Source organism: Aphanomyces astaci, assembly GCF_000520075.1.
Source record: "Aphanomyces astaci strain APO3 unplaced genomic scaffold supercont1.130, whole genome shotgun sequence".
Taxonomy (NCBI): Eukaryota; Oomycota; class Saprolegniomycetes; order Saprolegniales; family Verrucalvaceae; genus Aphanomyces; species Aphanomyces astaci.
Genome location: NW_009798393.1, coordinates 1,924 through 28,809, shown reverse-complemented (window position 1 = coordinate 28,809; position 26,886 = coordinate 1,924). Strand labels below are relative to the sequence as shown.

Genomic DNA, 26,886 nt, shown 5'->3' with positions numbered 1-26,886 from the left:
TAGAATCCCGTGCAACATCACATGTATACACTTGTAGGAACTACGAAACGCAAATTAGGCGACGCCGCAGCTTTGCATTCAGATCTGGCATACAGATCACAAGTCAACAGATCTGGCCAATCATGGTCGAGGATTCGAATCCCCATTTCAGGGATTCTGGTACTAAGTTCCGGAGTTTTCCTCAAACCTATAAAGCATCAGAGGTTATTTTAAGTATAACGATAAATATTACTCATCTCCCGAAACCTCCCTAATATTAAGAGTACTCTCGAGTCCATTGAATCATGATGATACGAGTTTAGTTTCATTTTGAAGGAACAGTGTCGTGGTCGGTTGCGGTGATGTGGCGGTACATACATAGTTGCCGATGGCATTGTATAACTGCACCATTTCAACTCGATTCCGCAAGACTTATATTTTCGACATACTAAAGATTTCCATCAATTCGGTCGACTGGCTGGCGGCAACTCCTTGACGGTTCGCTGGGCTTCGTACGCCAACAACGCGCTTACGACACCGAGAAATCCACTGCTCACGCATATGGCCAATGCGAAGCTGGACCATTTGGACAAAAACACGGACGACAGGGGGACCGAACTGGAGCCGTACAAGTTGTACGTGGTCGAATATCTAGAATAGCCACCACCCAGCATGGCGCCCCAGTCGAGTCGTTGCATGCATTCCTTCGTCCACGCGGGCGACACAAATGCATAAATGTCCATATATCGCTTGTTGTAATCTCGCGGATACGTATCCATCCACGAAGGCAGTTCGTTTACGGGGGCGACCGACGCGCACACGCGGCACGCTCGTTTGAGTTCGGCGGCCAAAGTTTTGGCCGGTCCTAGCGCCTCCATGCGGCCTGTGACGTTTGAGCACAAGTCGATGAACCGGCCCGAGTTTCGCGGCACCATCGTCAAAGCCGACGCCACGGACTCGTTCACACCATACCATCCGTGCGGTTTGTACGAGTACTGGGTCCACTTTTCAGAAGGCGTCGATGGCATGAGGATTCTTTGGACTGAATAGTAGCCTTCGCTACTCTCCATTTGGACGGCCATGGGTTGGCCGTGACAGGCAAACCCAAGCGTAATGGGACACACGAGGCCGCTAAACGCTGTCTCATACGCGACTCGGGACTCTGGCATAAACGAGCTGTACGAGTTGTATGGGTAGACTCTCAACCACCGCTTCGATTGTAGGTACATTACCAAACTCAAGGCAAAGCTGGTCAGAAACAGCAATGAAACCAACGCCATGGCTTTGGCCACACGACTCAAGTGCGTTTCGGATCGGTGGTTTGTAGTGTAAGCACCATACACCCCTGAGAACATGCCCAACACACCCACAACAACGATGAACACTGCGGAGTCAGGGAGAATCGTGCCAGCGGACACGGCTCGCGATATGCTGTCGAGGGCTGCCGATCCCATGTACACAAAGAGTCCACTGGCGTAGATGAGGCCCGCATTCACGGCAAGAAGCGCCCGAATCGACGTCGGATTCACAGGCATGTTGCAATGACACAGATCAAAAATGCAAAAAGGCGTCCAGGATGCAGGTGCAAGGTCTAGCCAATTGAATCCCTTTCACATCGGACTATCTGACCAATCATAATTGGCAATGATTACAACATTCGATTGGTCAATTCTAAAATTCTAGACATTTCATTGGCTAACTTAGAGTGCAAGGCTGCCGTAACGTTAGACATTTGAAGTGTGTTACTTTGGACTTACAATCCCAGCATGCCGCTGATGCCGACGTTCGTTCGGGTGATTTCCACCGCATCAAACGACTTGTGTACGCCGATGCATGGCATACTTTAGTACTGTCCGTTTGGGCGGAAGGAACGGACAGTACTGTACTACCGGTAGTACATAGAGTACAGAGAACCGTGGGTGAACTCGCCCACAGTAGTACAATTGACATTTTATTCATTTGTGTCAACTGATCCGATGTCAAGTTACAATGCACTTTTAGCCAATCATAGATAAAAAGATCGATAGCTCTTATTGGAGAGAATACAGCAAAAAAACTCTCCTATTGGTCTGTTCAAATGTTTGTAGATGATGGGGGTGTTGTCCCTATTGAATTACGCCACACGCTCGTGTTTGCCTTGGCCCTTGCCGGAAGTCAAACGAGCTGCCTGTCGTTTTGTACGAGTCAGAACGGCGGCAATGACAATGATTCCAAACATGCCCACCAACATGCCCTTTCATGCTTGGAACCTGCCCGGGCGCCGCTAAGCAACCCCGTCTTGATCAACACCGACATCGAAGCGTCTGGGGGCCCTTGGATCCATTATGCACGACACCCAAGACTTGCACGATTGGCTGCTTCGCTCCCTGCTGGTCGTCCACCATGGCTACGAGATCACCACGGCAGGGGGCTCTTTTCAGCTGGCGTTTCACGGCATTGGGGACGCCCTGGCGTACTGTTTGGACGTGCAAACCCAATTGTTGCTGCTTCCGTTGGCCCCCTTATCAACGGAGTCGTCGATAAAGGGGCAGCGGCAGCGTCTCAAGAAAGCCCCATATTTGTTCCACGGGATTCGTGTGCGTATGGGTATTCATGCTTCTGAAGCCATTGAAGACCAGGTTAGCGGCCAAATCTACAAGAAAACCCATCCCGTCACCCATCGCATCAGCTACGTGGGCCTGCCGGAACTCATCGGCGGGGAAGTGAGCGACTTAGGTCACGACGGGCAGATCGTCATAACTTCTCCCGTCGCCAAGTGGCTAGAGCTGCCCAGGAAACCCACTCAAATGATGCCAGCATATCTTGAGAGTTAACCATCCGTGTGTGCTGTGAGAGCTGGGAGTGTGCCGCGTGAAGGATTTAAAATCGACTTGGGGGTGGCCTACGTCGTGCCGTACAGCCTCCGCGACGGAGTCTGATTCTTTAAACCACTGCCCGACATCGATATCAAGGACGAGTATACACGACGATCGACCTATGACTTGCTCTTGTCGCCCAACGACGTCGTGCGTATAATTTAATACTAAAAATAAATTGTATTGCAACAATTGGCATTCTACGTTATGGCAACAGTGTAGGAAGTTTGTGTGTGTGCATACTGTATGTATGTACTAACTAGCTATGGGATGCTGCATCGCGATCTCGAGCAATGATCAGTGCACAACTCATGTTGGAATTACAAGTGAAGTACCGGTACGGATTCTGACGGCATCCCCACCGGTGCGACTGTGAGGATAAAATCTTGGAATAATAACGTTAACAGTAAGAGGAATTTTCATGGTGAAGGCAATTATCATCGATGGTCATGGTAGGGGCAACACTGACTTGATCTATTCGCCTTGATGTTGACAGAATTGACAGGGAAACTAAGGTTAGCTCAAACCTTATCATTCTTTTCCTCCAATACGAAGTGCATTTCAGGTAGCCGTTCTTTCAACCCCATATTATTATTATGCGTGTCTAACTAATCCTATGAAGTACAGTAACAGTGCATACTTCAGCGTTGAAGTGAACCTTTCGATGGATGGATGAATAGATGGAAGAATGATAGGCGGCGAAACAAACACACGACAAAGAGTACCGGGGGGTAAGATTTGATTAAATAAGTGGATTTTATGTGCCATTACAAGCGTTCTTGTAGCCATAGCTGTGAGTGCATCGCTGCGGGCCAAGCAGTGGTCACACCGCACGTCCTCATCGATCGGGTGGAAGGACGTGCGAGCTTGCTTTAGCTGCTGCACTTGCGACGAGAAGAAGACCACGCGGTTGCCCCCGACCACATGTACGGTCGGGTTTCGGTGGAGTATTTTTGCGGGATTTTGACGGTGGCTTTGATGGGGCTGCGGGGGGGGGGTTGAGGAGGTTGCTTGTTTCAAGTATGCAAGTACACTTGTGGGACGACTTGAACCATGCAGCCAGGAATGGCCTCCGGGGCATGACACAGGCTTCGGAATGTAGGTACTGTCACTGACACGTGACGGGCGGACAGTGGTAGAATGTGGAGTCAACGAACCCCAACGGAACGTTCTCGGTATGTTCTGTAGGTAACTTCTACCTATATAGCTACATAACGTTATCTACACGGTGAATATGGAAATGCTTATTGCTGATTGGCTGCAATCTATTTGATTTTCTACCCAAAGGAAAGGGCGAAGTGGATATTAGCCAATGAGATGTCTCGGGTCAGGTTTGTGGTCGATTGAAGGCTTCGTACTGTGCGTATAGCCAGTGCAGCAAGTTCATTACTCCGAGTAACATGTACTACTCTGGAAAGAAATATAAGGAAGTCTCTATATAATGGTGCATAGTTTTTTCATAAATTGTCACTCGGACAGTGGACACTTCCTTATATTTCTTTCCAGAGTAGTAGTACTTACATAACTGTAAATCTAGGTGGTAGAGCATCGGTTTCTTAACTCAAAGGTCGTGGGTTCGATCCCCGGATTCCCCGGATTATTTCCGCAAGGATTTATCCGTCCCTCCACCTGGGGAATCCGGATAACAAGGGCTGCGTACGAAGACGAGGACCGAACTTCGAAGAAGATCGGTCGAAGCACGAGGTATGAAGCGATGAGCGAAGTAAAAACCGAAGATTACACACCGCCCCTGATGGAGCAGGCGCGTTACAATTGGCGAAGCGGTTCCATAACATGTGGTTCTAGTGTCGGCCCTCGCGGAGCAATGTCTTAAAAATGATAATCCAAACTCAATTAACCATAACGTGTCGCAATTGAATGTCATGACTTATTCCTGGGAAAAACTCACATGTCACGACAGGTGGTGAGGTATATATCCATGTTAGTCGAACAATTCCCTCATTAACTGTAAAACAGTGGAACTGTTTTACAGTTCCACTGTTGTTTTGAAATACTGTTTCAATGACGAATTATCCCATCCGGATACACCTTTTTGTCCGTAGCCCTGTAATCTGGGACTCCGTCCTACCCCCAGTGAGTATATACGATGCTAAATCCTCGGGGTGAGGTGGGCCGAGCATACAAAGTCCTTAAATTGCAGTGTTTTCTGAGAAAAAACAGTGGAACAAGGGCTGCGTACGAAGACGAGGACCGAACTTCGAAGAAGATCGGTCGAAGCACGAGGTATGAAGCGATGAGCGAAGTAAAAACCGAAGATTACACACCGCCCCTGATGGAGCAGGCGCGTTACAATTGGCGAAGCGGTTCCATAACATGTGGTTCTAGTGTCGGCCCTCGCGGAGCAATGTCTTAAAAATGATAATCCAAACTCAATTAACCATAACGTGTCGCAATTGAATGTCATGACTTATTCCTGGGAAAAACTCACATGTCACGACAGGTGGTGAGGTATATATCCATGTTAGTCGAACAATTCCCTCATTAACTGTAAAACAGTGGAACTGTTTTACAGTTCCACTGTTGTTTTGAAATACTGTTTCAATGACGAATTATCCCATCCGGATACACCTTTTTGTCCGTAGCCCTGTAATCTGGGACTCCGTCCTACCCCCAGTGAGTATATACGATGCTAAATCCTCGGGGTGAGGTGGGCCGAGCATACAAAGTCCTTAAATTGCAGTGTTTTCTGAGAAAAAACAGTGGAACTGTTTTAATGAGGGAATTGTACAGTACATGTTTGTCTTCTTCACCTTGCCCGACAAAGGATACACACAGATTTGCGAGTGAACTCCGGTGTGTAACGTTACATGTCGATGACTGGGGTCGACAGGGACTTGAGCGAATAATACCAGCACTACAACTTTGGCCGGCAATGCATTGATGTCGCTACTGTACCACCGTCGAGCGACCAAGAAGTGACCTTGATTTGAAGCTGCTATTGTTCGACTAAGAGCATCTCCAACGGTGTTTTTATTTCTATTTCAATTCGAAGTTACGGATATAGAATAGAAATTCTTGCACTATCCGGAGGGTTTGTTGCTATTTCACGCGAAAATAGAAATTCTGCGAGTCGAAATTTCTAAAATGTCCGGATAGTGCCAAAATAGCAACCGTAAAAACGAAGTTTGACTTTAACCTATGCTTTAGCAATAGGTTAGAATTTACCGTTGGAGATGCTCTAACGTTACAGTCGGCTTATTATAAGGGGCTGGTCGCGGAATATTTCTGTCGATGTTTCAAGACATTCTGAGCTTTTGATTGGTTATTGCCCAAATTATCCGGATAACACAATCGTTCACGCTTTCCGGAATAACTCAGACATGGATGCCAATTTTCTGGCGCGGATGGATGGTCCACTTACGCCCGCTCATGTATGGCACTCATTTTCATAAAAAACGAAAAATTATTGATGGACATTTTTGGATTGCGAAAACACTTTGTCCGGATACTGTACGTCTCATTCTCGGACATGGACTAAATCTTCCCCGACCAGCCCCTAACGTGATTCATGCATGTACTTCGAAGTACTATGGAGTAGTTATTTACTGTTAGTCTTAATTCCCGGTCAGCATGCAATTCCTGTCAGCCAATAACCAATCACAACCATCCAGTGATAATGATTGGACAAAACAACGTCCTCTTGTTTCATGTACATTGAAGAGTGAGTGAGACACACCATAAAGTGCCAGTATTAATCTCATTCTCATTTCTAAATTGTATGGGCATGTTGTAAGCCCCAACTTAATATTAATATTAATATTAATAGTACTGTTCTTCTACTAGTACTACTACAGTACGTAGTACTATTAATACATGTAGTATGCGTATATATATTATTATTATAATTAAGAGGTGAAATAAATAGGTTTCATCCCCTAACTGTAAATCTGTAATACATTATCCAAGTAAATTTTACTGGCTTTGAATTCCCAGTCAAACAGGAATATTTCAATTTTGTGAAATACGTCAATCAAATTGGACTACCGGTACTGTAGAGATGTAATAATGGAACCAGCACAAAGTTTCAAAGATCATCACGACCAACACTTACTGTTAGTCTCTCACCCTCATAGTATGAATGGGTTGGTGGAGGGTATGGGACGTAGGCCAAGGAATACATGAATCACTTTACAGTTAAACAGATAACGTCAAAAACCAGTTTATAATAACTTTTTTGGAGGGTAGGAGGGGAACGCACATACCTTTTGAGCCCGTTACGATATTTTAGTTGGCGATTCCAAACCACAAGACGCACCGCTTTCCCTAGATAATCGAATTAACAGTGTACGCGACTACCTTCACAGGTAAATTTGTCACTTTCTTAGCATTTGTACACACATTTCGATGACCAATTTTGAGTGTAAGGTAATGCATCAATTGTTGACACAGCACCAAATTTTGAGACAGTCTGACTTTTAGCCAATAGCATCTCGATATTTCGTGTTGGCCTTGTATGATTGGATATGATAATATTCGTCTCTATATTTTATTACATGTCTCAATGCTGAAGTCTGGTCAGTTTTTTTCAATCTCAAACAAAAAAAATACAAGTATTTAAATAGAGTGTCAACTAGAAACACTTGACACTGTCCCGCCATACATGCCTACGAGAGCGTCACAGCAGTTGTGCATAGCTCCGTGATACATGGAAGTACTCACTTTAGAGCCATCGCTATTATAGACAAAGAAGCAGCAGTGTATTGCTCGTCGCAACGAGTGGATGGCCTCCACTATGCTGCTACTGTTGTGATCAACGTCAGTGAATTAAAATGTGACTGCATTTTTTTAATCTGACTAATTAAATTAATTCATGTAACTTTTTACTACGTATTGCAAAATGCATACAATTATATTTTTGATCAAATTATTTTGCATATTAATTTAATCAAATACAAACATCAAGGTTTTTAAAGGGTGTCATGAATTGATTCACCTCAAAAGTCGTGACCATAAAGCTCAAAACATTTAATTTCGATACAAATCTGAAATGTAGTCTAATCATGCTCAATGATACATAAAAAAAATGGTGGCGTTTTATATTCTCTTGTCGTGCTATCAGCATTAACAGTAAAATAATCGTTCTCGTTCTCGAGCTACTGGGATTTGAAGTCATGGCCAAAATGACCAAAAACAGTGTCAACAATTGATGCATTACCTTACTGTACTATTTTTATCTTGAAATGTATGTGTCAGAGAATTGTAATTCTGTGTTTAGGGCGGTTACAACAGGTTAATATAATTTACACAAGGTTATGGGTTTCTAGATTATGTATTTTTCTTGCGAAATTTGTTACGACTTACGGTTAACACTCGACACAACCTCAGATCCAACCCAATGTGGCCGGTGTCGTCAAGGATGTACTGTACTCAAACCTAATCTTGAATTACTATTATTAAGACTGTACGCTGAATGTGGCCGGTGTCGTCAAGGATGTACTGTACTCAAACCAAATCTTGAATTACTATCATTAAGACTGTACGCTAAATTGGTACATTAAAAACGGAAGGGTTAGCATTTCATTAAGGTGACGGAAGGGTTAGCATTATATGACAGAGGTTTTGACTCCAACAAATAACGACGAGCTTCAGTTGTAAGAACTACTACGTAGTACAAGTACTTATTAGTGTCGTTGACTGTAAGTTGTCGGTATCTTTAACTGATTTTAACGCTAGCGGTCACGTGCGGAAGGGTTAGTTGCGTTGAGATGAATAAATCCAGTCGTATTGTCTGTCAAAGCGTTGTATCATGTGTGCGACTTTTGCAATCCATTAACCCGTTCGACGAGAACATGCACCCCCCTTCTCTTAGCAGTTCTCCCATGCCACCAGCATAACTTACTGGTACGGGGGGGGGTGAAGTATTGCTCTAATTTCCATCCCCCAATTCCAAGCCTTGTGATCTACCTGGTAGGTAAGAAATGAGACAGAGTAGGACCGTGAGCTCCACAGGAGCGCCTCATGTCTGGAAATAGGTGACAGGGGTATAAATTGGACGAATTTCAATCGTTTTCGCTCTACTAGTATATACTAGTACTACTCTAGAACGCACGACATTGGTCTTTCCTTGCCAAACATGGGTACTGACTGTACTGATTGTTGCTAACGACGGGAAGAACCTGTCCATACAAATGGTGAATGAGTTGAAGGTGGATTTTCACCTCCAATGCACCGCCACGATACTGATCCCAGGAACTGCAGTGCTGTACCACGTACTAGTACTACTACTAGTAGTAGTTTTTGACTAATGCTACTGGAATTTTGGAATTGTAATGCAAATAAATCTAGCGGGGTATAGTGGTTGGCTGACTGGATTTTCGTTCCAGTGTGCATGTATTATCGGCATCCGGATATCGAGTCGTTCCGATGATTGGTCCAATGTCGACCTCAATCCTCCAGCGAAGTACAGTGCAGTAGGTGAGGTCTCCAATACAAATCGCAAGGAAAAAGCGTCATGTTTCTAAATAAGGGATGGCAAACTAACTTAAGCGTTGAGTGAGCTAGTTGTTCAGCAGGAACTGAATCGCCAACCGATGATCCGCTTTGGAGGGGGTGGTAGTTGTTGTGGACATCACCAGGCACTCAGCGCCGCCCATGTTTTGCGAAAGCTTGTTATCTGAAGTCTGTTGTGTCTGCATTTTCTTGGCTTTGGATCGGCGGTACTTTTCACGCTGACGTTCGCGTTCTTTGTCGCGGTTGCTGGCGTAATTCGAGCGCAGCTTCTCGAGGACCTTGTTCTTGTGTGCTTCGTAGTACTCCTTGGAGCGCAAGCGGTTGATGTGGAGCTGTTCAGGGGTGAGTACGCGTTTGCGACGCGGGGCAGGCGCGGGGGTGTTGTCGATGGACCACGTGGTGGACAGCAGCGTCGAGACTTGCATGTTTGTTATGTATGTGTGCAGCAAAGCGCAAATTTCAAAATGACTCGTGTGTCTCGAAAACAAGTCCTGAGAGCGCGCACTCCAACACATACATTCAGCTTGCATCCGTAAGATAAATCCGGATATTGGATACAAGGATACAAGGTTGTGAACCCAATGCTCCCACTATGCGTCCTATGGTTTTCTCAGTTGAGGTTGCCTGGCCAAGCCGTGTGTACCGTGGAGATACATATTTCTATGCAGGGGACTCTTGCGAAGAGGAGGTCCACAACGTCGAATGGACATGAACTCGATCCCGCGAGGATGCTCATCGACGCGTTAACGGAAGAGATCGTTATGTGATGTGGCAGAAGTAACACACATGTCGTTTCTACGACGGAGGGCTTCCCGATTGCTCTGTGTGGCGTTTGCTTGCATTGGAGGTGAAGCTCAACGCTCGATTTCCCAGTCAATGTGTAATTCGTGGTTAGACAATTGCGGAATTGTTAACATCCGACGTAGGTTGCAAGATGCATCGAATTATCCGAAACCAAGTCGAATTCAGTTTTATATTCGGACCTTTTAACGCATTTTAACCCATGTCCGAATTCAACAAGGTGTACTCGTTCAATGTCAATGATGTACAAAACAGGACTACAAATTGGTTTGGGGCGACGATTAAGATTTGTACTTCATTTGGTGCAAGTAACAGGTTCAAGGAGCGACGAATAAGGTTTGATTTCTAGTCACCACATCTTCAACATGTCTAACGAACTGTATCGTCACGTCTCATGGCCTGTCGATGACAAATTGTCTCAACTGACTGTGAATCTCACGGGTGGTGCCATCGACCAGTTACCATCCAGATTACCGATGCCACGCCATTAATGCTCCATCGATCCGTACCAGTAAGCCAGAGTATGATTGTTCAACACGATGTGCTGCAAACATTAGTTTTACAGTGACAGGATCAAACTATATATAGAACGAGTAGAACCTGCAGTCTCTTACAGTGATCGAAATATCCTCCCATTGCTGCTGTCTTGGTCGGCATTACTATGAGTCTTCCCCATGCGCCCATCGAAGTCAACTTGGCAACGGGGGTTCAACGTGGCAAGGCTGTCCCCTTGCCACAAAAAAGAAACAATTACGAATTCAGACTTGTCTTGCCATCTTGACCACCCTCGTGCCACTTTCGCGTACTTGTACTACTGTAGTACAAGTATAGGAGAGTAAGAAAATATCATGTCAAAAATTCGCATACAAGAATGTCATGCTGGCAACCAAGGATAATGTGACAATAAAGAATGAGGTTCGGAGTCTGTGACACGCAAGGATGAGGTGCGAAAAAGTTCCTACAGTTCAGAATGCCCAAAACTCACGTTGCCTGTACACTGTACTTATTCCGAGGTTGGTTCGTTTGTTCTGAGGTTGGGGTGTGTATATATTTGCCACGTGTCATACATTTCTCAACCCCCTCCAAGCTAAACATGGTCATTCTTCCCCTGATAGTTCCCTCAGACAAGAAATTCATTTCAGGCAAAGTCCTCTCGTAGTTCAGGACCATTACAGTGTTCCCAGCCCACCAGGAAATGCACAAACACAAAACCCCCAAAACCACCAAATCAACCCCCATGACAGTGTGATATGTGTCGAAGCGATCTCGTTGCCCCGCAAGTACTGTACGTCAACGAAACCAAGCCCTACGCGGTAGTCAGCGGCTTGCGCGTGCCATGTATACCGGCACAATAATCACAATTGAAGTGTGGGCGCAAACCCTGTGACCCGATCGAGGAGTTATCGATCCAACAAGAGGAATTATCGACCCAACAAGAAGTGCGGATTTTTCCGTACGGTATATTGTCGACGCCGAAGACGAGTACTAATAGGACGAACCCCCTAACTTATTTAGCTTATGTACTACTACTAGTACGTAGTACGAATAACGTGAAGTCTTTTGTGTTATTGTTCGCCGGGCATCTCTTGTGCAAGGTCGTGGTGGTGATTATTCTTGAAAGTGTCCAATTCTGATCATGGGTGTAAAATCTTTAGAAGACTGCAACGAGTAATCACGACAAATCTACACCACAATCGTCGAGTTCTTCAACCACCACTTACCCTTCACTTCAACTGGCCACCACTTTAGCTTACTCTTCACGTCAACTACTGCTGACCAACTCCTTGGCCGGCTTCCAGTGGGTACAATTCCCTCATTAACAGTAAAACAGTTCCACTGTTGTTTTGACCCGAAATATTGTTTCAATGAGATTTATAAGGAACTTTGTATGCTCAGACCACGTCACCTCTTTCTTACTAGGGGTTTAGCATCGTATGTACCCACTGGGGGTACATTGGACGGAGTCCCAGGTTACAGGGCTAAGTACTACCGGTAGTACTGGAGAAAAGGTGTATCCGGATGTAATCATTCCTGGCTGGCATGAGTCAAACTACATGCATTCCGCTGCGTTACAGACTTCACTGTCAACCTAACGTTACCGGAAGTGTCAAAATGCACACATTCTGTTGTACGACTTTGAAGGAAATTGTTCTATGGTTGGGAGAGTGAGTTGATGTGGATTTCTTGAGCTGGTGAACTTGATGGATGGACTTGTCGAATCTTCGTCAACGCTCCGATAGCATGGATTTCTTCCAGTTTACACTGCCAGATTCTATGCACTTGAACTTCGGATACACGTTACTATTAATAGTACGATACTACAGTAATATTGAGAGTGTACTGTACTTGCTTTGAAATATTGGGCGCCCACATTTCACAAAACGTGTAGGGTATTCGGATGTTTACGGTTAGTTTGTGCTCATCAAATGTGATAAATCTCCTTATCCACTACCTCCAGACGAAAATGGAAGTACCCTTTGGGAAGAAAGTGTATAATTTTCTCAAATTTGAACTTTTTGAAAATCTGAAAAGTCCAGTCAAAAGGTTTCATTTTGACTAATGTGATTGGCTTGAATTGGCAAAAATATGAAACGATGCAACTGCAACAGGACAAATCAAAATTGACTTTAGCAATACTCAATTCAAGATGATAATTCGCAACCGTGCTACCTGAGGGTGGATGACATGAGATGACTTCAATGTCCTTACTACTACCGTAGTAACTTTCACTGAAAATGTCGCCTCTCCTATACATGGGTGGTATCCACATGACTTAACTTCATTTTAGTATGACTCTCAATGAGCAGCTGTAAATCAGATTTGGAGTGTAGGCCTTGCATGGAAGCGTTAATTCTGTATGAGTTTCACTATACAAGCGTGGATATTTAAATAAAAATTTCAGGTTTATAATATTGACTTGTTCTTTACAGCTGGAGTGACAATGATTTATTCTATTTTCAGGGTCTGTCATTAGGCACTTCTATTTCCGTCCTTGGACGATTTTGAAACGGTACTTCTACTTCCGTCTGGAGGTACTGTAGTAGTGTGAAGGTATATCCCTCCAAGACTTCATATAACCCTTTCATATTAGTACCTCCGTAAAGCTTGTATCTGCAAAAATCGGGGAATGACTGTAACGTACCCGGTGGTGCTTGCTTTCTATACTTCGAAGTACATACTACTAACGTGACGGATCTGTGATTTGCCGAAAGATCGGTGATTTGCGGAGCAGCAATACCCAATACTAGTAGAATTCAAGAATTGATATGATTGGATAAAAGGAAAGTAAAGCCTGCTACAACTGAGACCTGCAAAACCTTATGGTGGGAATATTACTAACTTAAAGAGGGGCTCGCTGTTTTCAAATCAAGTATGACCTGTAAAATATTATTACTGCATACATATAATTTTGCTCTATAAATCAATAATTTTGTTTCATCAGGCGTAAATTTCCCATACTGAATACAAGGTTAAATTTCGGCAAATCACCGATCACCTGTTTGAGCGCATAACTTTGACATTTTATTTGCCCTGATTCAAACTCTCATACTTGATTTGTATTCGGATGATGAGATAAAGCTCAAAAAGGTGAGTTCGGCACTGCAACTTTCACGTCGAGATAATTTGAACTTCGCCAGATATGGTTGATTGAATGGATCTCAAAATCGGCAAATCACTGATCCGTCACGTTAGGAGTATGTGTTAATAGTACTCGGAGTATAAAGTTAGTACGTACTATTATTAATAATACGTAGTACTAGTTTTTATTTGCATTACGTATCCTTAATGTTACATATCGGATTAATAGTACTTCGAAGTACAATTATAATAGTAGGAACTTTGCAATAACACCCGCTGCGGTACGATTCACACACGTACTAGTATCCTACGATTAATTGGATGATCGTGCACACATTCTGCACGGAATGGTCAACATTCACGTTCCACCTAGATTAAGTGCGGAACTTTGACAAAACCTCGATCGGACGTAATTGAGATAATGTAGGAAGTTCGAGACATACATTCAGGTTCCGAGGTTAACACTGTAAGATCCTTGAACACAAGACATCTCACTTTCCAATTTACCGTTTACCCCGCAATACACCAAATCAACATGGTAGCCACCACCACCATTGAAAAGTCGTCGCTCAAGGCAAAAGTATCGTCGTGGTTCAAGACAATCACCAAAGCATCCAAATGCACGTGCCCCTATGTGACGCACCCCAAGCCGTCGAAGGCAAAGAAGTCGCCTTACGTGGTGTCCGAGCCCATTGCCATGCCACGAAAATACGCCAACGAAACCAAGCTAACCACGGTTGTGGGCGGTCACCGGGTGCCATACATCCCATCGCAAGTGTCGCAGCTAAGGGAAGGACGCCGGTCCTATGACCCCATCGAGGAAACCCACGTTTTGTGCTCGCACTGCCAAGCCCAAGCCCGTCGCCACACTGTGACGTCCATGGACGACGACGACGACTACTAAACCCTGGATCGAACAGAGTTATTTAATAGGAAGAAAGTGTTTCTTAAAGTTGTGGTTGTGTGGTTAATCGAACCTACTTTGTTGGCTTGATTGGTTGACACAGGAGGTAGTCCATGTCAGTTCATGCGAAGTGCTAGTACTAGTACTTTATATGTGTCGCCAGAGTGGTGAATAAAGAAAGATACACGCCATCGCTAACCAACTGGAATAGTTCCTTAACGTTGCAAATGACAAACGCTACCTCGTAGTTCATCCAATCAAAACGGTTAATTCCAGAATGATTGTAATTTGACCGAATCACTTCGCAGGAACAATTGTTGAAAAATCGAATTCTCGTTTCATGTGGATTAGAGTTCGCGAAATATGGTAGGCGTAAACGTACCCATCATACACTCAAATGTCATCAATTCGATATTGTTCCGAGGTCGGGACGATGAGTGGTGAAGTCAAACAAGTAGTAAGCTTACAGTGCTAACAGTTTACAAGTGTATTATTTCACGTCACAAACACAGCCACTTCGTTATGATAGGGTGCTTTGGGGGGATCTGATGAGACCATGTGCTGTGTGCGCACATACTCCTAGACACCCGTTGAAACGACCTCAACCGACACCCCCAACTGGGTTTAAAAAAATTATCACCATCCATGGCCCAACGGTCCCGTGCCATGGATCGTTGGCTAGCTCGGCAAAAGCCGGGGGTTCGACGGCTGTTACAAGTTACTGTGCTTGTATCGTTCGTGGGTGCACAGGAAATCGTTCAGAGAGGGTAAGAAAGTACCGGTAGGAAATTACTGGTAAAAACCCTGTTACATGTACTACGGTACTACTACTTAATTGTGGTCGCCCCCACGGTTTCACCTCGTCGTTTGTACTAGTATTCGTACGATAGTTCAAAGACGTCAATTGAAGAATGTCCTGCTTCTATGTATTGTTCGCGATATCAAAAGGATCGTGCATTGTTAGCCTGGTCGTTGGTTCGTTAGGATTATTGGCTCTCCATCCTTTGTTGCAACGAAAACACTGGTGGCAAGGCGTAGCTTATTTGCCCAGCATAAAAACCCTCCTACAGTATTGAATATTATGTAGATCATATTATGTATTCCGGTACATCATGACAGTGCTCGTGTACTTGCAGTCATTAGAATACTACCACAAGTGTCAGTAGAAAGGCCAAGTTTACATGCATCATTTTTCGACCAATTCACGGCAACCACGCCAACGTTAACCGTCGATTCAGAGGAGGACGTGCTGAAAGGCATTTTTCATTCGATATTCGTCCTGTTGATGTTTCATTTGAAGTAGGCAAATGTTGATGTGCATTTCACTTTATCGTACAGCGCACTCAATGGTAGACGTATCACCGAGCCAGTCGAAACGCTCGTTTCATACCAAACTCGCCACGTGGTTCAAATCTATAGCTACGAATGGGCTGCCCTCCAAGTGCAAGTGTACAAGAAAGACCCATCGTCCCCCAAGCGTCCGTCGATGCCTCACCAGCCCATTCAAATGCCACGAAAGTACCAAAATGAAAGCCGTCCAGCTTAGTCCGCGTTGTACCGTTCGTGCTACCACCACCACATGCTCGCAGGATTCATCAGACGACTACTAACTTCATACCCCTCCCATCAATTCATGTCCTCTGCGTGGATTGAAACGTTTGAGACCCCTTAATTGAAGTCTTTGTTGTGGCCTTTCGTGCTACGTATCGGTTTCAGGTGAAACGCTTTGTGTTTAAAACTACGTTCGAAACTCTTTACATTTGTATTGAATCTTCCTCTCTCAATAAAAATTGGCTTTATTGTATATTTCAATCAACCATACATTGCACTAGTCATTGTTTTACCAACAATTTATCATTTCAACCAATGGCACTTGTCCATTGCAACAGCGACGACTGGTCCAAACGTAGATTTCGACGAGTATGGCGAAAGCAGTTGTGACTCTGTACGGCGAAGACGCCCAAGTGTTTGGCTCCCTCGTGCTTTCTCAAGCCAACGAAGATGCCAAGACCATCATCGCGGGCTCCCTGAAGGGTTTGTCTGCTGGCAAGCATGCTCTGCACATCAACGTCTTCGGCGACGTCTCCAACGGCGGCGCGTCCACCGGTGGCGTGTTCAACCCGTTCGGCAAGAGCCATGGCGCCCCAGATGAGGACGAACGTCGCGTAGGCTCCCTCGGCAACATCCAAGTTGACGAGGAAGGCAACGCCAAGGTGCACATCGAAGACCCACTTCTCAAACTCATCGGTCCTCATTCGGTCATCGGACGCTCGTTGGTGATCCACGAAAACGAAGATGATTTGGGCAAGGGTGGCCACGAACTTAGCTTGCAAAATGGCAACGCTGGCCCCATCAAGGCTTTCGGTGTTGTTGGTATTTCTGCTTAATCAGCATCTCATTTTTGCCCCTATATCCTTGGCATGATTTGTTCTGGCAATTGGGGGGAGTTTGCGCTGAATAGGTTAAGTCGCAGCGTATGCCTTGTCACCAAAGTACTAGTAAGTATACCATTTGACTGCAAGAATCAAGCTCGAATCGACCATATCGATTTCAATCGACAGTGAAATCGACATTAAACAGCATTTACAGCGTACTAGTATATCCCAAGCATGTACACGTATAACGTTAGATCCTCTATAATAGTAGCTCACTGTACATCGGGGTGTAGTTACAGTACTTTTAACCCCAACAATCTTATACTGTAACCTACTAACGCTAATAGATTTGATGACAGATTTAGTGTCCAAAGGACAATAAATAGTGTGGGGTCACTCCCGATCAAAGGAATGACCGAAAAGTGTACCCAAGTCGGCGCAAAATAGTCTTGAGGCGCTCGCGCTCCTCATCCATGGTTGACGGCCAGGTATCGTCGGATTTGGGTGGACCATTGTAGGTGGGTCAGTTCCACCATGGCTGACTGTACATCGGGGTGTATTTGAGTTTTAACCCTACGGTTCTATCAACCTTGTGATTCAACTGCTCAGTTGGTAGAGCGTGAGACTGTTAACCTTAAGGTCGCAGTTTCGAGCCCTGCTGGAGGAGTTTTTTTCCTGGCATGGCTCTATTGAATTTGGACCAACGTTAACACTATACTGTACTGTACCAACCTTACAGTTATGCTTCCAAGTAATTTGGACTAACGTTAACAGTATGGAAACGTTATTAATAGTACCATTTTAATATGTACAGTGCTGGCCAGTAGGATCCAGCCACCCCGATTATCTGGGATTAATTTTGTCCAATAAAACGTAGAGACATGTGGAATACACCATTCTCTCCGTTTTAATTGGTTGTTTATTGGGTCCGATACAACAGCTTCATCCAATAAAAACTGCACTTTATTTTGTCCAAAAACCATTTTGAGGGGTGGTCAATAGGATCCCAACCACTTCAGAAATCACAGGTTTCAAGGTGCAGTACGATGTTAAGTACACTCAAAACACTTGCTAGTACTTTGTGTTGGACCCCTTTGCCTCTGAACTAATCTACAACGACGTGGCATCGATGCAATGAGCTTGGCAAGGTAGTCTTGATCGATGGAGGACCAGGCGCGCTGAATTGCCAGTCCAAGGTCACACACACTGCCGTTCTGCTTCCCACTCACATTCACATACTGCACCATCATGCCCCAGACGTTTTCGATCGCGTTGAGGTCTGGGAACAGCACAGAGTGCTCAAATAAGTTGATGTTTTCCTCGTCCAAAAATGCCAACAAAGTTTTGGAACGGTGAATGGCGGCCCCATCTTGCGTAATTTACACGTTCGAACGGTTATTCTAGTGCCCAAAAGGAAGCAGATGATTGGACAGTGTTACGACGTAATCATCAGACTTTTGGCAAACCTAGAGAAAGGCCAGATCGAGTTTGCCGAGGATGCAAAAACCACCCCACACCATGATGCCACCACCACCATTGGGATACGACTCGTACATCATACCAGACGTACTTACGGATGCTAGTACGTCTGGCATGATGTATGAGTTGAAACCAAGTCGTATTCGACGCGTCCCTACTTTCTGAGTACTATTATACGTACTGGTAGGTAGTATTAATACTAGTTTACTTTAAAGTGACCTTTACATTAATCAAGTAAAATTCACGAATCCAACGCAGCTCATTGATACAACGGAAGTCGCAGAATCTGAACTTCGATTTGCATTAGTCATTCTAGAGCTAACGTTAAAAGTAGTTTACACCAGACTGAATCATCGCCGACGCAAATTTTGTCTCTTCGCAGCTCTTCTTGGGAATGGTTTTCACAGGCGGCCCTTTTACCCACCTAGTACAACGCATGAGCTTCAAACAAGACATCGTGATAAGTACCCAAACGTTTGCGAGTCAGTGAGCGGTGCTACGTATTTTTGGTTTGGGTCCCTTAGCATACGCGTATGTTTCACTTTGGCTGCACGCAAGTCCAGGCCACTGGTGAACTCGCAGCCCTTAGTCCAATTTTCAGTTTGATTTTGAGTCTCGGTGGCTTCTGCGTGTGCTTTCAGCGCGAGAATGCCTAATTGCATTGTTCGTCTGAGAGTCGACATCGTCGTTGGTAGTGTCCTATACCTGTGATAAACTGATCCGTGGGCAAATCTCCTTGGGGAAACCAAGCACGGACTTGGTTTATAATGTCTTTTGGGGGGGGCACGCCGCGGGGACAATGGTACACGTTAGCAAGGAACGCTTCAATGCTGGCCATTTCGCCGTTTTCGTTGGCGACGGCCTCCACCGCAGCCACGAGCTCGGCGTCTTCGAACGCATACAATGGAACGGTACCCACAAACGGATCTTGCGAACCCAAATACGTCAAGCCAAAGAAGGACATGGCAGCACCCACCACGAGAAAGTCAAAGGCAAATTGACCTTTGGTCATCCTTGCCATAAATTGTCTAAAAATAGATATCGAGCATTCAGGAGGGTTGCCATCGTGAATGATCTGCAATTTAGTCGTCGAAAGTAATACTCTGTCGTAACGAGCATGCGTTATTCACTCCTCCTGGTGATTATCGACGGAAATAGATAGACGTGGTTACTGCAATAAGGCGGGTGGGTCGAAGTTCCATGCGTGAGTCCCTCTCAAAGGTCCAACAGATGAGTTTGCCCCGCAACGGCCTGCCCAGTTGCCTCCAGAAGTCCCTCTTAACGTCCCCTCTAAAACCGCCCCGAAAGAAGGGCAAGCCCATCGAAAGAGTCTCTACGTTGTGTAAGCAGTGTAGCTTTGTGCATTGATTTTTAACTGGTGGCGTAGCCACTTCATTGACTTCGCCCGAGTGCAGTAGCCACAAGGCGCTGCCGAATGCATCTGCCAGTGCATTATGGGGATTCAACGTTTACCACTCCCCCGAGTTGGACCAGGTAAGCTACATGAGATATGCGAATATATCATCATTCTCTCATAAAAATCATGCAGGAAGAAATGGACAAATTGCACCGGCGGCGACTACTGCAAGAGAAACTCAAGGTGGACCGGGAACGGAAAATGCAAGCCGACGCGTCCAAAGCCGAGCAAAAACGACTCGCCCAGCGCTTGGACTACACAAAGTACTTGTACTTTGCCTCGAAGTACGGACCATTGCACGCTTTGCTGTATTGCTGCACAGACTTTCCAGGTGTGTATATCGCTTCCTCACACACAAGTTACCACTTCCCTTAAAACAGTATGTGCCACAGGTCGGGTGTACGACCTGCTCGTGCATCGAACGGCCACAACGCTTCAGCACTGGGCAGTGCACTACATGACAGTACTCAAGCGCCATGCACGGTGGGTCGTGTGGGCGTTTTTCGTATTTGGTTGACCTGGTCGTAGATTCGTCGTGTCTCGCGAATTCGTGGCCGTGACGCTGGGCGCGGCCGTGTCGAAACGAGTGGCTGTCCTGACCCAACACCACCACGCGCATCAGTTGCGCCGACGTATTTTCTACCGCGTTCAATACCGCGTGTTTATAGCGTGGCGGGCAGAAACTGACCGAGGCAAACTCATTACGTCGAAATTCCAACGGTATATATATGTATATATATCTGTATCACTAGTTAGTTGATATCTCACTGTGCGTTGAGGAGTGCAGTGCGATGGCTACGACATTGGCCGGTCGTTTCGTGACATGGAAAGACATGATGGCCACACGCAAGATGGTTCGACAGGGAAAGGTGGCGCTTAATATATATATATATATATATATATATATATCTTAGTTCACAAGTTAGGATGATGAATATATATATATACATTTCTATGAATTCTAGATCATTCATGGGTTCTTGGGTGTATGTAAATATAGTTGTGCCAAGCGTCCGTCAAAGTATTTCACCGGGCGCTGTTCAACCGCTTTTGGCACTGGAAAAAGTGTGTCGACAAAACCAAACACATTCGCAGTCGGTTTACCAACGCGTGCACCCGACGTACGCTGGACTGCTGGCAGCAGTGGCGTCAGTTTTCTACGTTTGCGATTACTTACAAGGCCCAAGCCATCACCATGCAGCGCGTATGGAAAGGACATTGCGTGCGTCAATACCAACGTTGTCAGAAGCTTGCGGGTACGGATCTCTCGTCTAATGATCATCTCTGTGAACACGAGTCAACATCGTAGCAATAAAACTGCAAGCATGGACTCGTGGACGGTCGGCGCGGCAGTACGCAAAAAAATTGCGTGAACAGATGCACCTTGTGGGGGTGAAGCTTCGGTTTCAACTTCGAAAAGACATGGTCTATTTTACAACAATTCCCGATCATTATAAATCAAATTGACAAGTGAATGACAATATTTCACGTTAGGTGACGTTACACGAGACTTTCAACAGCAGCGTCCGTGCCGCCATCGCTGCCGAACACTCGCGACAAGTGTTGGAACAGGTTGCTTTATTTCAAACGATGTACTTATCTGAACGTTCACAGTAAACTTCAATTCCATAGCAAGCAATGCACCGAGCGCGTGAACTGGCTAAGCGCGACGCCTCCGAAGCGTTGGTCAAGATACTGGGCAATGCATACCGCGCCATTCTAAAGGACAAAATTGCATTGTTCAAGTCCGAGTTTGGTATGGATTCCAAGCGGGCTACCATCAAAGCCACTGAAGAAGTATGTTGGCAATACAATTACTACTTCAAACTTCTTGAGAACTTAATCGTGTTCATGTTACAAGGTCATTCAAGAGGCTCAGACCAAGGCTGCGGATTACGAACGCGTTGTGTTTCGTCAGACCCACAGCGCGCCTCCGTCAGTGTGCACCAAGTGCCAGGCTGGATTGCCCCTGGCAACTTGTACGCATATTATGACCCCACGCTTTATGTGAACGTGATGGATTTCGTTGTGGCTGTATGTACAGGTCCTCACGTCTGTGGCGAGTCCGATGGGGAGCGGGCACAGCGGCAGGCTGCGTGGGTCCAGGAGACGTTGCACACACAAGCTATGGCATTGGCCGCACTCGACACCCGACCGCTGCCGTACGCAGAACGGTATCGGTACCTACTGCAGTTGAATAATCAAAACGAAACCGTGCCTCTTCACTACAAGTAAGTACTAGTTGAATTCTTACGTCAAAGTAGTACAAAGTTAACGTTAGTGGTTCATTTTGTAGTCAAAGTACGTACCGGTACCTATAACGTTAGTAGTAACAAACTACTTTGCCCTTGTTGAAAGCATGAATAAGCCAAATCAATGAAACATTTCGTATATTATTATTTGAAGATTGTATAGGAAAAAAGGCTGCTCCCTGCCAGGATCGAACAAGCGACTTTCAGATTGCCATACAGTAGTAGGCCCGTTCGTACGATTTTACAATGCTGTCATATTTACAGTGAAGTCTTGTGAATTCACATGGAAACAGACGACGATTTCCTCTAGGAGCTGATGACGACTTGACAATGCTACTACATAGGTGCATACCATTCAAACAACATACCACACTGGATCCCAATATACTCTAAATTACTCGAATCTTAGTTGGATGCTATTCGTTCGTGTTGTCGATTCATCGACGCTTCCAGTTGCACCACGCGCGTCTTCATCACGTGAATGTGCTGGGCAAAGTCGAGCCGCAGCTTGGCATGTTCGTCGTTCATGGTTTCAATGCGCATGGTTTGCGTCCGACTCAGTTCCTTGAGCACATTCAGCTGCATGTCCAACTCGGCGGCGCACTGCAGCGTGATCTGGGAGATGTCATCGTCGTCGTCGACCTTGGGAATGCGCGAGAACACTTCGCGGGTGCGGTCGGCTCCGTCGGTCTGCGCCATGAGACGCACTTCGAGTCGTTTGCGGGCCTTTTCACATTCTTCGTACTTTTCTTGATAGCTTTCCAACGTTGTATTCTTGAATTTTAACGCGAGGTTTTCTACCCAGAATATACAAAAATCGATCATAAGAGAGGATGGATGGTAGGACAATAGCATGCCCAGTGCCAAAGCCATGTGTGGAGTAACTAGTTAGTCAAGTCGATTCGACATTGTGAGTGTTTGGGTGCTCAATCGAATGAGCAGCACCAAATCGGCAGACAATCGATATATCGACCAATCAAAACCCATATCACGAGTCCAGTGGCCAATCAAATACACTCTTCCACCGTTTCAACATCCAAATAGTGTGTGACTTATATTAGTGTGTCATGACGATAGTTACATACAAAAGTCATTGCAAAGAATCGATTGATGATAGGTTTGGCGAATCCGCACTATAAAGTCCAAATTTTGGGTAAAAGAAAGGCAATACCTTGTTTGAGCATTTGAACGTGCTTGGCGAGCTCATTCGAGGCCCCAGCCGACCGCCGCTTTGATATTTCCGACACTGGCGTCGGGGGGGCTTCCTCGGCAGCAGCTACAGCGGGGGGTACAACCGTAGCAGGCTGCACTGCAAGTGGAGTAACCAGTACTGGCGACACCACCGTTGGTGGAGTTGCTGGAAGTGGCGGCCGACGCGAGACTAGGTCGTGCCGGACTTGCCACATTCTGGCTTCTTCCGTGGCCATTTCAGCCATCTCAATGCGTTCGCGCTGTCGGGCGTCAAACGTCGTCCGCTCGTTCAAATGATGGGCGGTCATCGCTTGCAGCAATTTGTTCTGCGCCTCGAGCTCCTGGGTGCGTTGGCGTTGGCTGTGGATGTCAATATTGGCCGACAAATCCGGGGGGGCCAAGTCTGGAGCCAATGGCGCGTCGCTGGCCGCATAAATCAGCAGCTTCGTGTCTTGAACGAGTCGTTGGTTGCGCGCCAAGAGCTGTTGGAGGTCTTCCACGAGTGCTTTGGTGGCCGCAGCAGAAGCCACCACGTCAGTCGAGATAAATCCACCGATTTCGTCGTCGCTCTGGGCCGTCGGGTCATAATTGAAATTCGAGTCTTCGTCGTCTGAGCTCGTCTCGATGCCGTCGCTCCCGCCGCCTACACAATCCATCAATATCCAATGAATCGCAGTCGTCAGCCATCCATATTTTGTCGATTATTAGAAATTGGAGTGGGGTGGAGTCGATATCGATATATAATAATAAATTGGGAGTGGGGTGGGTGCAATCAATCGAAATGAGCAGAATAACCAACTCGACAGTCTAATCGATAAAACGACCAATCAATACCCGCAACACGAATCAAGCAGCCAATCAAATCCACTCGTGGACCAATTCCACATCCAAGTAGTGTGTGACCTAAAAATTAGTGTGACACTGGACGATGGGGGGTTTGCATACAAAAGAAGTCAGTACACAGAATCGATCGATAGATTTGGCAAAGAATCAGGACACAAAAGTCCACATTTTAGGATAATTACATATATATATATATATTGAGGAGAAAGCCATTCACAAGCAACTGGAGCAAATACAAAGACAGAACACACAAACACACGTTTAGCCCTTCAGTGTGTAGTTGATTGAAGGAATGGCATTCGGGTGGTCAATAAAATCCCAATGTGATCCAAGTAGTATTATATTCGGTGTGAACACGTGGTAAAAAATTTTTAGAGGCTTTTGTTCTTAATCGTAATTTTGATATGTAAATTCTACTATAAGAAGTAATAGCAGAAGCAAACAAAATTGCACCACAGGTGACACTCCAATCTATAAACCTCTCTGATCGATAGGGTGTGAATCGACGAAATCGCCATTCAAACACAAACTGACCGATTTCGGGCTCTGGCTCGTCGTTTTCCGACGGATACGACACTTCGGCAGTTAACGCTTGGAGGCGCTGCAATAAGTCGACATCCACAAGCGTGGGGGGCGCGCCAGCTCGAATTTGGTGTTGTTGTAACTGGAGCATTTCAAACTCCTGAAGCAATGCCAGGTTCCACGCCTTGAGCTGCAGTCCCCGCGTGGTCTCGCCCGCCTCGCGCAGCCGCAGCTCGTCCAGTTCACGACGGAGTAGCTCCATCGAGTTGTTGGTGGCAGTCACAGCATCGTCGCGCTGTTTCACTTGTGATTCGAGTTCCGCGAGTCTTTTCACTAGAACTTGGTTCACGTGCACGAGGTCTTCGGCGTATTCGCTGGCCGAATCGAGGGGTTGGCCGCCCTGCTACTTGCATCGTGTTATGAGCTCCACGGCGTGTACGTACACTCGACCGAAAATACGAAATATCAATTTATATATCATGAAGATGAATTCAATTTATATATGTACGATGAATTATGCTACAAATGTCCCAATGATTCGGCGCGATTCGTAAAACCAGGCACAAATCTCGTGCCGCAAAGTGTTCATTGGCTGCTTTCCTGATCCCACAGAAAGTAGCACGAACAAAAACGAAAAAAAATAAAAAACCAATCTATTGTCGATTTGATACAAATTTGGGGAGGGGTTGCAATCGAATCGCGCCGACCAAACCGATCCACAATCGATCCGATTGGTTGAATTTCATTGAGAAGGTTTTGATTGGCTAATAATTTTGAGCTCATCTGAGGAAGCCAATCAAATCGATTTAAATTCCAACCAGAAACCACAATACGACATTTCACTCGAAAGTACAATACGGCGAGTATTTTTTTTTCAGATTGGACCAATGGGGTGAGTGAGCGACGTGATTTGATTGGGAACGCGGACTGGACATTCGTACCAAATCCACAAATACATGGCGAAAATAAATATTACACAGCGCCATATTGAACACAACTTGCGACGTACGAATAACGACGATGTGTCGGTGAGGTTACTGGACCGCACGGGCCCAGAACTCCGCGTATGGACGCTTGATGGACCTCCTCGGGAATGATCGCGCTTAGAAGAGGAATTGCCGCCCGTGTAGCTAGCGTTGGACGAGGATCGAGTGCCCGGGGTGGTCTGGTTGTTGCTGGTCATTTGAATCGAACTGCTTCGTTGGCCAGGGTTGGTAGTGGACGAAGCAGCCAGGGGCTCTGGTTTAGGGTTCATAGGGTGGCAACGCACAGACAGAGTCAGAGAGGCATTGGCGTCCAACCCGGTGATTGGAGTCAACTTAACCGAAGCGTTCTGGTTTACAAAGTGCGTAATGTCCAGCTCAAACGACGCGACTTGGGATTGCGAAGGCAGCTACAAAAAATACGCCGTCAGCTTGTTTTAGGTACGTACGTACTGTACGTTGGGACAAGGTGGAGAGATGAGGCAAATAAAGAGAGAAACGTACCGCTTGAATGAGAAACTTGTACACTTTGGGCTCGTACAAAGGCTGGTGTGGCTGCGCTAGTTGCTGGGTCCGCAGCAACGTCAAAGTCGATTGGAGCCCGACAACTTGCTGAAAATCGGCCCGTTCGTTCCTCCAGCTGGACGCATCCGATTGAATCCGCTTGTTGTCTCGTTGGACAATGATGCGCAGTTGTTTGTCTGTGAGCGCTACCTTGTGCGACAGCAAGACGTGTTCCAACACCACTAAGCCACGAGGAGGACAGACAGGGTGAGCGTTGTTCAAAGACACTAGATAAACGAACCATCGAGTTGAAAGCGAGTGCGAGTCGATATGTTGTTGGCATTGGGCAGGCTCGTGGATGACTCCCGCACATGGCCATGCTGGGACGGCAGCGGATACATCGATCGACTAGAGAATGGCAGAGTCAAATTGCCGTCCAACTGCCCACAGGGTAAAAACGGGCGGAATTGGCGGCACAAGGCGTTGGCAACGGCGGCGTGTGATTGGCTCGTTCAAGTGTGACTTGGCTGTCATCATATGGTGCACTTCATCTATAACCTTCCAGCTGGCCAAATCCAAGACTGGAGGTTATATTATTTAACGTATATTTAATTAACTGTAACAGTAAACCCAAAAACCCAAAATAAGTTAAATCCCGATTTTATGCGTTTTACACTTTAGAGGTCCGTTTACCTCTGGATATGATGTACGGATACTAGTCTTATACAAAG

General features: G+C 45.8%; 8 protein-coding genes and 1 pseudogene across 10 annotated transcripts; 5 read left to right on the top strand and 4 right to left on the bottom strand.

Moving 5' to 3' along the window:
• Positions 1-384: 384 nt before the first annotated feature.
• On the bottom strand, positions 385-1,526 carry H257_17998 (hypothetical protein). Its single transcript, XM_009846988.1, has one exon. It carries the CDS (start codon positions 1,512-1,514, stop codon positions 441-443), a length of 1,074 nt encoding a protein of 357 aa, XP_009845290.1. The 5' UTR covers positions 1,515-1,526; the 3' UTR covers positions 385-440.
• Positions 1,527-2,303: 777 nt separating this feature from the next.
• On the top strand, positions 2,304-2,792 carry H257_17997 (hypothetical protein; the record flags this gene model as incomplete). The annotated part of the gene is made up of 1 exon (XM_009846987.1): positions 2,304-2,792. One exon carries the CDS (start codon positions 2,304-2,306, stop codon positions 2,790-2,792), a length of 489 nt encoding a protein of 162 aa, XP_009845289.1.
• A 6,496-nt stretch (positions 2,793-9,288) lies between these two features.
• H257_17996 (hypothetical protein) lies at positions 9,289-9,756 on the bottom strand. The gene has a single exon (XM_009846986.1). The coding sequence runs from the start codon at positions 9,728-9,730 to the stop codon at positions 9,353-9,355; it is 378 nt and encodes a 125-aa protein (XP_009845288.1). The 5' UTR covers positions 9,731-9,756; the 3' UTR covers positions 9,289-9,352.
• Positions 9,757-14,181: 4,425 nt separating this feature from the next.
• H257_17995 (hypothetical protein) lies at positions 14,182-14,676 on the top strand. The gene has a single exon (XM_009846985.1). It carries the CDS (start codon positions 14,221-14,223, stop codon positions 14,587-14,589), a length of 369 nt encoding a protein of 122 aa, XP_009845287.1. The 5' UTR covers positions 14,182-14,220; the 3' UTR covers positions 14,590-14,676.
• A 1,795-nt stretch (positions 14,677-16,471) lies between these two features.
• On the top strand, positions 16,472-17,001 carry H257_17994 (hypothetical protein). Its single transcript, XM_009846984.1, has one exon. The coding sequence runs from the start codon at positions 16,512-16,514 to the stop codon at positions 16,974-16,976; it is 465 nt and encodes a 154-aa protein (XP_009845286.1). The 5' UTR covers positions 16,472-16,511; the 3' UTR covers positions 16,977-17,001.
• A 560-nt stretch (positions 17,002-17,561) lies between these two features.
• H257_17993 lies at positions 17,562-17,631 on the top strand (annotated as a pseudogene). The gene has a single exon. The product of its transcript is annotated as a tRNA-OTHER (tRNA).
• A 1,089-nt stretch (positions 17,632-18,720) lies between these two features.
• On the bottom strand, positions 18,721-19,455 carry H257_17992 (hypothetical protein; the record flags this gene model as incomplete). Its single annotated transcript, XM_009846983.1, has 3 exons — positions 18,721-18,867; positions 18,912-19,095; positions 19,149-19,455. The coding sequence occupies 3 exons, from the start codon at positions 19,453-19,455 to the stop codon at positions 18,768-18,770; spliced, it is 591 nt and encodes a 196-aa protein (XP_009845285.1). The 3' UTR covers positions 18,721-18,767.
• Positions 19,456-19,570: 115 nt separating this feature from the next.
• H257_17991 lies at positions 19,571-22,250 on the top strand. 2 transcript variants are annotated; one of them, XM_009846981.1, is made up of 13 exons: positions 19,571-19,785; positions 19,831-19,937; positions 19,993-20,191; positions 20,253-20,343; positions 20,389-20,580; positions 20,648-20,729; positions 20,861-21,116; positions 21,170-21,285; positions 21,355-21,432; positions 21,493-21,657; positions 21,722-21,839; positions 21,905-22,091; positions 22,157-22,250. In XM_009846981.1, the coding sequence occupies exons 1-13, from the start codon at positions 19,644-19,646 to the stop codon at positions 22,179-22,181; spliced, it is 1,758 nt and encodes a 585-aa protein (XP_009845283.1). In that variant the 5' UTR covers positions 19,571-19,643; the 3' UTR covers positions 22,182-22,250. The 2 variants fall into 2 exon arrangements, with proteins under 2 accessions (XP_009845283.1, XP_009845284.1); XM_009846982.1 differs by lacking the exons at positions 21,905-22,091; positions 22,157-22,250 and having other exon boundaries at positions 21,722-21,904.
• A 235-nt stretch (positions 22,251-22,485) lies between these two features.
• H257_17990 (hypothetical protein) lies at positions 22,486-26,663 on the bottom strand. The gene is made up of 6 exons (XM_009846980.1): positions 26,457-26,663; positions 26,156-26,397; positions 25,678-26,061; positions 24,681-25,071; positions 23,284-23,946; positions 22,486-22,909 (listed from the first exon to the last, which is right to left on the bottom strand). The coding sequence occupies exons 1-6, from the start codon at positions 26,554-26,556 to the stop codon at positions 22,518-22,520; spliced, it is 2,172 nt and encodes a 723-aa protein (XP_009845282.1). The 5' UTR covers positions 26,557-26,663; the 3' UTR covers positions 22,486-22,517.
• Between the last annotated feature and the right edge of the window lie 223 nt (positions 26,664-26,886).

What these genes read in the sequence shown, in the direction of transcription:
- H257_17996 (XM_009846986.1), bottom strand. Translation starts at nt 9,730, where the DNA reads ATGCAAGTCTCGACGCTGCTGTCCACCACGTGGTCCATCGACAACACC.
- H257_17998 (XM_009846988.1), bottom strand. Translation starts at nt 1,514, where the DNA reads ATGCCTGTGAATCCGACGTCGATTCGGGCGCTTCTTGCCGTGAATGCG.
- H257_17994 (XM_009846984.1), top strand. Translation starts at nt 16,512, where the DNA reads ATGGCGAAAGCAGTTGTGACTCTGTACGGCGAAGACGCCCAAGTGTTT.
- H257_17995 (XM_009846985.1), top strand. Translation starts at nt 14,221, where the DNA reads ATGGTAGCCACCACCACCATTGAAAAGTCGTCGCTCAAGGCAAAAGTA.
- H257_17991 (XM_009846981.1), top strand. Translation starts at nt 19,644, where the DNA reads ATGCGTGAGTCCCTCTCAAAGGTCCAACAGATGAGTTTGCCCCGCAAC. An exon ending in TTGCTGCACAGACTTTCCAG is followed by an intron (nt 20,192 to 20,252) that starts GTGTGTATATCG and finishes TATGTGCCACAG; the next exon opens with GTCGGGTGTACGACCTGCTC. An exon ending in CCATCAAAGCCACTGAAGAA is followed by an intron (nt 21,658 to 21,721) that starts GTATGTTGGCAA and finishes TCATGTTACAAG; the next exon opens with GTCATTCAAGAGGCTCAGAC.
- H257_17990 (XM_009846980.1), bottom strand. Translation starts at nt 26,556, where the DNA reads ATGTATCCGCTGCCGTCCCAGCATGGCCATGTGCGGGAGTCATCCACG. An exon ending in CGAGCCAGAGCCCGAAATCG is followed by an intron (nt 23,947 to 24,680) that starts GTCAGTTTGTGT and finishes TGGATTGTGTAG; the next exon opens with GCGGCGGGAGCGACGGCATC. An exon ending in CGTTCAAATGCTCAAACAAG is followed by an intron (nt 22,910 to 23,283) that starts GTATTGCCTTTC and finishes TATTCTGGGTAG; the next exon opens with AAAACCTCGCGTTAAAATTC.